The 8,881-nt window shown below is 46.0% G+C and overlaps 1 protein-coding gene across 1 annotated transcript in view; it reads right to left on the bottom strand.

Moving 5' to 3' along the window:
* Nucleotides 1-2,857: 2,857 nt before the first annotated feature.
* EAH_00023230 (DNA replication licensing factor, putative) overlaps nt 2,858-8,881 on the bottom strand; it is a gene marked incomplete at both ends in the record, with an annotated part of 8,656 nt that continues 2,632 nt past the window's right edge. Inside the window, 11 exons of the mRNA XM_013396852.1 lie at nt 2,858-2,888; nt 3,104-3,204; nt 3,912-3,999; nt 4,332-4,559; nt 5,005-5,171; nt 5,455-5,698; nt 5,952-6,230; nt 6,725-6,847; nt 7,657-8,126; nt 8,496-8,591; nt 8,810-8,881. The exon at nt 8,810-8,881 is cut by the window's right edge and continues 95 nt beyond it. Coding sequence (XP_013252306.1) covers nt 2,858-2,888; nt 3,104-3,204; nt 3,912-3,999; nt 4,332-4,559; nt 5,005-5,171; nt 5,455-5,698; nt 5,952-6,230; nt 6,725-6,847; nt 7,657-8,126; nt 8,496-8,591; nt 8,810-8,881 — 1,899 coding nt within the window. The remainder of the gene's footprint in view (nt 2,889-3,103; nt 3,205-3,911; nt 4,000-4,331; nt 4,560-5,004; nt 5,172-5,454; nt 5,699-5,951; nt 6,231-6,724; nt 6,848-7,656; nt 8,127-8,495; nt 8,592-8,809) is intronic.

The raw sequence follows: 8,881 nt of genomic DNA on the forward strand, positions 1-8,881 counted from the left end.
GCGGATGCTGGAGATGGTTCTCAGAAACAAGCCCCGTGTGTGTGTGACTCCCTCCACAGCCTTCAGAAGTTCAGTGCTTTACGCATGCAGAAAGCGCAGGAACGCCGGGATAAAACTACGACAATCGACGTTCGGAAGGAACATCAAACCTCTTACTCCTTGCAGCAGTAATTGCACCGAGCTGTGCTGCAACTCATCTTATCTCAAGCTGACTTCTTTCCCCCATCCCTTGAGCAGCTGTGCCCAGAACATTTGCAAACTGGCGAGGCTGTCAGCTGCTTCTTTGGAACTTTTACTGAAATTCTTTTGCCCGATGGAAGCTCACGTCTTACCTCGGGTAGGCTCACCCCCTCCCGTCAGAGTAAGTCCTCTATTACCATGGTATTGATGCACAGACGGTTTAATGTTTAACGCTCTTCTCTGTTATTTCTGTTAAGTGCATCACCTCAGGTACGCATGCCTCAGGGTGTCTGCGCAGCTCCTGTGAGAGGTAAGAAGAGCATATTGAATTCCGTAGCCTCGTCGTCCTGTGTACTTATTCGGGCATCTTTTCTCTAATTATTTTTGCTACTTTGTCTATTATTTTGTGAATTTGCTGCATTATTCTCATGTATGCAATGTAATCTCATCCTCCTCTCTGGGCCCTCGAGCGGGAGCAGGGGGTTGGGGCGTGCGGGCTCCGTGTAAGAAACAGTTGTCTTCTTAACCTAAAAAGAAGAAGAAAGGTATTTAAATATACAGGATCTGCAATTAAATGTAATTGAAAAACATATTGTTGCTTGGGAATGGCGGATCTCCCTAGAGGTTCCGCCTCCCGTTCGCGTAGGTGTCCATACACCGTATTGGGCGTAGAGAGAGGCGCCTCTCCTAACACCATTAAAAAGGCTTTTAGACGTAAAGCCCTCTTATATCATCCTGACAAGCAAAACAAAACAACACAAAACGCAACGCAGGCTACAGGTAATACACAAGAAGCCACTCACCAGCCTTCCCATGGGGGCCCCCCGGGGGCCCCCACTGTACCTTCTTCACCAGTACCCTCTCAAGGGGCTTCAGTATCCTGCGTAGAGGCCCCTGGAGGGCCCACCACTGGGGCTGTAGAAGGGCCTTCTCTTGGAGCTACGACGGGGGCCCCCAACCCGCTTATATCAGGGGCCCCTTCGGGGGCCCCCAGCGTTCCCACGTCAGAATTAAAAGAGGGGCCCCAAGGAGGTTTGGAGGGGCTAACGTTTTTGGATTTGTTGGAGGCGTATGAAGTGTTAACGGTGGAGCAGAAGAAGTGCGCTGAAGATAAAAACTATATGAGTAAGCAAGAGACAAAGTTAGGTATAATAACTATAAGGCCCTTCTACTTGAGATTGCTGTATGAAATATGCTTCCCTTTCAGGTGTATGTACTGTTGCGGGGCCTTATCGGGTGTATATGCCTGTGTTGCATTCATCATAGAGCATCGCTACGCCAAACAAATTCAGTTAGCAGCAGCAGCAGCAGCAACGGCAGCAGCAACAGCCACAGCATTTGCAGAAGCAACACCAGTTTAAGTAGCAGCACAAGTAAAAGCCACTACAGCAATAGCAGTTTTGAAAGCGACAGAAGCAGCACGTCTGCACGAACCGCAGCAGCATCGGCTGCAGCAGAAAGCGCAGAGTGATTGAGAGCAAGTGCAGCAGAACCAGCAGCAACAGCAGCAGCAGCAGCAGAAGTGGGCATCCAAGGTGTATATACGTCCGTGCAGAGAGTGCAGCTCCTGTGGAGTTTGTATTTCTCGTCTTTCATTGAATTAAGCAGCATTTAAACCCCACATTTGCTCTTTAGGAGACTGTATTAAATGCATAGTAAATATAATTAGGTATTTTGCTTCAAATGCTGCTGCTGCTGGTGCTGGTTTTTGCGGTGTATGTACAGTGAATGTTCAGTGCTGCATTCGTCACGTGTATGTGGGTTGATGATTGCATTTGATATATTCTTGTGATGCAGCACCCCTAAACCCTAAACCCTAAACCCCAGACCCTCCTTATAACGAGCAAACACGTGTTTGTGATGTGTTGGGGTGTATAGGCACATCGCAGCACACGGCTTGCGTACGGCTAAGTGATATGGAGGCTTTGAGCTCCACTTTATTTGTTTTTGTTTGTCGTTGTGGCGAGGAGATCCCCGTAGATTTAACAGACATTCAGTCTGAAGCACAACCTTATGAAGAGATCTGCTCACAGTGCGGCATTTCATACTTCTTTGTGGACGCCTGACAGCTGCTGCAGCTGCTGCTGCAGTTGCTACTGCAGTTGCTGCAGCAGTTGCTGCTGCCGCTGCTGCAGCAGCAAATACTTCACTTTTTTTTTGAAAAACAAAACTGCTTTCGTTTGTATTGCATCACTGAGATGAATTCAAGTTGCGCGGTGCATGTACACCTCAAACCCCCAGCTACGCTCAGCCCCAACTGTCTTCTTTTATCCACCATGCATGCAGCAGCAGCAGCAACAGCAGACGGGCGATTTTTTCAGCATTTCATCAGAGAGGTTTGATACCAAAACTCAGATCCGTTAGCTAGCTAGCTAGCTAGCTAGCTGTTTGCTAAGGTGTGCACAAGCGAATGCTGCGCCGCATCTTCAAACTCCGCACAGCTACGCCAATACTTGCCGCTGCAGCTGCAGCAGCTGTTGCTGCAGCTGCACCTGTTGCTGCTGCTGCTTGTGTGAGGTGAAGGGGCCCTTTGTCTCCTCAGCAGCTCGCCCTAAACCGTACGGCAAAATATTCCCACCTGGCTAGCTAGCTAGCCAGCTAGCTCGTTAGTGCATAGATATCTAGCTAGCTAGCTAGCCAATTCATGTGCTAGATGCGGTGGGGTCGGCCGACCTTATCAGCACTCATAAACAAGGCCGTCGTGGACACTGCGCACACATACAAACCCCAAACCCTAAACCCTAAACCCTAAACCCTGAACCCTCACAGTATCCGCGCATAGCCCTTTTGAGTTGAGTTCGTGGAGATTCCGCTGAACCCTAAACCCTAAACCCTAAACCCTATGGGTGCCAAATACTTGGCGTTGAGTTCGTGGAGACTTTGCTAAACCCTAAACCCTAAACCCTAAACCCTAAACCCTCACAGTATGGGTGCCGAATCTTTGGAGTTGAGATCGTGGAGACTTTTTTGGAATTCTTCGGCTGAGGGTTGCAGCAAACCGCGCGAAAGGGCGCGTGCAGAGACCTGAAGAACAAAAACAAAAATGAAGATAAAAAATAATTAATAAATACAATAAATAATAAATGCAGCTAAAATAAAACGCCAATTAAAATAATATTGAATAATACAAACACTAAAAACAATAAAACAACAAATGAAACAAACATTATGAACAAAGCGAGGGAAATACAATGCAAAACAAATGCAAAAAATAAAACAACAAATGTAATTATATTATAATGTTAAACAAAGCCAATAAAATAAAATATTGATAAAACGCGAAGAAATGAGGAACGAAACAAAGGCAATAAAATACAACTAAACAACAAACGCAATAAAATAAAATCCATGCATGCATGCATGCAAACAGACAAATGCAATAAAAGAGGTGGAACGACAACGTGAATTAAAACGAACGAAAAATAGAAAAACACCAAACCCTAAACCCTAAACCCTAGAGAGGATAAAACTGCAAAGTGCAAACGAATTCACAGATGCATGCAATCCAAAGAGAGACAAAAGGAGAAACAAAAAATAAACAAATAAATTGATACAAAAGAAAACAAACACAAAAACAAACGAGCAAAGAGAAAGAAGCAAAGAAAGATAAACAAGCAGAAACAAACAAAGACAAAGAAAGATAAACAAGCAGAAACAAACAAAGACAAACGAAAACAAGCAAATACAAACAAACAAACAAACAGAAACAAACAAAGACTAATAAAACTCACCGCCTCTAGAAGAGCCGCTTCACTGACACCGCTGCCTTGATCCAGTTCTTTAATACAGTGCAAAATTAAACTCTGTACAATATCCGAACTGTACACAACATAGCAGCAGCAGCAGCAGCAGCAGCAAGTCCACAAGCAGCAGCAGCAAGTCCACAAGCAGCAGCAGCAGCAAGTACAGCAGCAGCAACAGCAGCAAGCACACAAGCAATAGCAGAAGCCACACCAGCAGAAACAACACCAAACAGACACAACAGCAGCAGCAAATACTACGCACGTAGCAGCAGCAGCGCCAGCAACATCGTTTAACAGCCGCAAACATAGCGGAATCCCAATCGCCAGCTAGCTGTCTAGTTATCTAGCTAGCTAGCTAGCTAGCTAGCCAAATAGCTAGCTAGCTGTTTGCTTGGCTACTTGGCATACCTGAGTCCTTGAGCGTGGAGAGACTGCAGCGCTTCGTTCCTCTCCCTTGCTTCTGCTGCTGCGTCTCCTCCCCCCGCTGCTGCTGCTGCTGCTCTCCTCGTGCGCCTTTTCTTCGTTTCGCCTATCTCCAGGCCCTCCATCTCCTGCGCCATCGCCTCATCTGCAGCAGCAAACGCAGCAGCAAATGCAGCAGCAACCGCAGCACGTCGTACAGCAGCACATGGGCAACTGCCTACATGAGCAAACGAAAGCAGCAGCAGCAGCAGCAAACGCAGCAGCAGCAGCAAATGCAGCAGCAGCAGAATGTCACCTTCATTGGCGGGGCCCTTTCCTCTTCTCGGTCTGCAGCATACAATCACAACTGCTGTTCTTATTATTATAATAAAATAATAGTTATATATAGTGTATATTAAAAAAAAAATATATATATATATATATAGCAAAACAGATATATATATATATATATATATATATAACTAGTATAACAACAGTAATAGCCAGACGCAAAAGAATAAAACAGCAGCAGCAATAAAACAGCAGCAAAAATACACAAAGCAATTTGAGTGTATTGAGGAGTTAAAAGAAGAACAATAATAGATAGCAAAAGACAATAATATAAAAAGTAAAGATAAAGGTAGCAATAAAAATAATAAAATAATAATAGTGCTGCTACCTCTTATGCTGGCTGTCGGCTGCTTTTCTTCTTGGCTTCCTCCTTCGTGCAGGTGCTGCTTCTTCTTCTTCGTCTGTCTCTGTCTCTGTCTCTGTCTCCTCATCTCTAAATGTGTCCTCCCCAAACAAAGTGTGCAGCAGCAACTGCTGCGCCACCTGCACGTCTTCCTGCAGCAGCAGCAGCAGCAACAGCAGCAGAAGGGATAGCAGCAGTACCAAAATACGCGGCAGCACCACCGCCGACAGCAGCAGCAGCAACAACTCCACTAGCAGCAGGAGCAGCATGCAAAGAAAGCAGCAAAAGCCAAACAAAACAACAGCAACAACAGCCCTAAACAGCAGCAGCAGCATATCAACAGCAGCAGCAGCAGCTTACGGTTGTAATCCATCTTCTAAGGCGAAGCTTTGCATGCGCAGCAGCAAGACGAACGGAGGCTTCAAGTGTACGTACAGTTACTGGCTGCAGCAGATTGTTTGTTGCTGCTGCTCCTTCTTCTCTCTGCTGCACAGCCCTCTGTCTAATAGTTGTATAGAAATCTGCAAGAGCTGCAGCAGCAGACTCCGATAAACGAGGCCCCTCCTGCTGCTGCTGCTGCTGCGGCAAATCACCATCTTCAACTGCTGCTAAGCCCCCACACCGAACCAACTCGATGTACTTGCGCAAAAACTCGTGCGTCAAACACTCGTGCTCCCGCCTAAACCACAAACCCTAAACCCTAAACCCAAAACCCTAAGTAAAACAAGAGTCAAACACTCGTGCGCCCGCCTAAACCCTAAACTCTAAACCCTAAAACTATCATGGGCCAAGCAGCCTTCCTCCCGTCCTCATCACAAACCCTAAACCCTAGGCCCTAAACCCTAAAGAAATCAAGATTCTTCGCAACTACAACCCCACCACCCTGCGGCGATCTGCTGCTGCTGCTGTTGCTGCTGCTGCTGCTGCGTTACCCTTGTTTGTCATAGTAGAGCATTTCATTTCTGTGGTAGAAGGCTTTGGTTGGCTCTGCTTCTTGCTGCTGCAGATCTGCTGTTGCTGCATGCGAGGGTTTGTGCATGTCGCTTTGGGGCTGGATAAAGCTGTCTCCTTGCAGGCGCTTGTCTCCTCCTGCTGCTGTTGCTGCTGCTGCCGCTGTTGTTGTTGTTGCTGCTGCTGGCTTCGCCTTCTCTGAGACATTTCGCAGCACCGCCTCCGCTAAACGCTCGTCTTCTTCACATGAAGTTGAGTCCCTGCGTCACAAACCCTAAACCCTAAATCCTAAACCCTAAACACCAAACCCTAAACCCTGCAATAACCCTGCAATAACCCATGAGGAGCGAGGCATTGCACCATAGAAGAGAGCACCTAGTGCAGCAGCAAAGCAAACATTTATCTGCTGCTGCAGCGGCAGCAGCACCTGCTGCAGCAGCAACGTCGCGGGAAGCAACAGCACGCGACACAATGCCAGAGCAGCAGGAGAAGCAGAGAAGCAACATCAGCACCAATACAGCAGCAGTATAACAGCAAAGCCAGCCGAGCAGCAACAGCACCCGCAACAACAGCAAAGCAGCACCACCAGCAGCAGAAGCAGCAACAGCAGCAGCAGAAGCAGCAACAGTAACAGCAGAGCAGCACCACCAGCAGCAGCAGAAGCAGCAACAGCACAGCAGCACTAGCAGCAACAACAGAAGCAGCAGCAACTGCAACAACAACAGCAGCAAGAGCAGCAGCAGCGTATGTTGACCTGAGTATGAATATAAGATCAAATCTGCTAAGAAGAGAATCTTCAAAGGCTACTTGCGAAGAAAACGGCAGATCGGGGCTCCAGCACCCATACAGCGGATTTGCTGCTGCCAGCACCGAACATCTGTTAAAAAAGGTAGAGACAAAAGAAAGAAAAAGTAGAAAAAAAGAATATTAAGAAAGCAAAAGAAGAAAAAATAATATCAAGAAAGAAAAAGAAAAAAGAACTAATAACTGAGAAAAAATAACAGAAGAGAGAAAAAGAATGAAGAAAAAAGAAAAAGATAAAGACAGAGCCATCTACAGTCAGACAAAGGAGAGAAGAAAGAAAACAAAAAACAAAAAACAACAAAAAGAAGCAAAAGTAAAAGACGAAGAAGAAAAAGAAAAAGAAGAACAGAAAGAAACAGAAGCATGAGAAGAAGAAGAAGAAGAAGAAGAAGAAGAAGAAGAAGAAGAAGAAGATGAAAAGGAAGAAGAAGAAGAAGAAGAAGAAGATGATGATGAAAAGGAAGAAGAAGAAGAAGAAGAAGAAGAAGAAGAAAAGGAAAAAGAGCAACAAAACAACCAGAAGAAGAAGAGGAGGAAGAAGAAGAGGAAGAAGAAGAAGACGAAAAAGAAAAAGAAAAGCAAGAAGTAGAAGAAGAACAACAGCAACAACCAAAAGAAGAAGAAGAAGAAGAACAGCAACAACCAAAAGAAGAAGAAGAACAGCAACCAGAACAATCAGAAGAAGAAGAAAAGAAGAAAAAGAAAAAGAAAAACAAGAAGACCAGAAGAAGAACAACAACAACGACAAAAATAACAAACCAGAACAAGAAAAATAAGAATGAGAATAAGAATAAGGATAAGAAGAAGAAGAAGAAGAAGACAAAGAAAAAGAAAAAGAAAAAGAAAACAAAAGAAGAAGAGGAGAAGAAGAAGAAGACGAACCTGGCATTAAGAGTCGTATGGATGCCTGCTTTAGCGACGGAGACAGTTTGCTGTTCCATGACTTCATGAATTGCTGCTCTGTCTCCTTGCTGCATTTTATCGAATTCATCAATACAAACAATATTTTTATCAGCCATTACCATCGCCCCTGCTTCAACTCTTCTCTCCATCGTATCTCCGTCTGTAGCAACAGCAGCAGTTAGACCAACGCCGCTGCTGCCTCTGCCTGTAGTACTAATAGCACCCGGCAGCAGCCGCAGCACGAATCGCAGCAGCTGAGATTTCCCTGCTGAAGGATCTCCTAATAGCAGCACATGAATGTCTCCTCTCACACGATGCCCAATGCTGCTGCTGCTGCTATTGTTGCTGCTGCTGCTGCCCAGGCTGCTGCCCCCGCACAGCTGCAGCAGCAAACCCCGCTTCACCAAGTCGTGGCCGCATACAGCTGGAGCTACAGACCGAGCCATTACCTGCATGCAAGACGAAATAAAGTTGTATTCAAAAAAACATCAATAAACAGAAAAACAAACAAAATATACTAGCAAAAATGAAGAAAAAATAAACTACGCAGCAGAAATCAGCAGCAACAACTAAACATATCTCTTCGTCTCGCCCACAACAGCAACAGCAACAACAGCAGCACAAATACTGCTGCAACAGCAACAGCAGCAATAGTAACAGCAGCAGTAGCGGCAGCAGCAATAGTGGCAGCAACAGCAGCAGAAGCAGCAACAGCAGCAGAAGCAGTAATTGTAGCAATAACAGCAAAAGCAGCAGCAATAGATGCAGCAACTGCACCAGTAGCAACAAAGAAACAGCAGCAGGAGCTGCAAGCTGACCTCTAGCAAATCCCTTCTGCTTGCGAAGGTTTTTATATTCATCAAATCCGCAGGCAGAGACTGCAGCATTGACGCACGAGCTGCTGCGTTCAGCACCTGCAGCAGCATCAGCAGCAAGAGAGCAGCAGCATAAGGCTCCAGCAAATGACAAAGAGGCGCAGCTGCAGCACCAGCACCAGCAAGGGGGCAGCAGAATCAGCAAGAGAGTAGCAGTAGCAGCACGAGAGCAGCAGAATCAGCAAGAGAGCAGTAGACGCAGCAAGAGAGCAGCAGCAGCAGCAGCAGGAGCAGCAGCAACAGCAGGAGCAGCAAACCTCAATATTATTAGCGACGAGGAGGGGCTTAACATATCCAGTAGTTTGATTATTTGCTGCTGATGCTCGGGG

The sequence above is a fragment of the Eimeria acervulina genome, genomic scaffold (genome assembly GCF_000499425.1).
Source record: "Eimeria acervulina Houghton genomic scaffold, Eah_scaff177, whole genome shotgun sequence".
In the NCBI taxonomy this organism is placed as follows: Eukaryota; Apicomplexa; class Conoidasida; order Eucoccidiorida; family Eimeriidae; genus Eimeria; species Eimeria acervulina.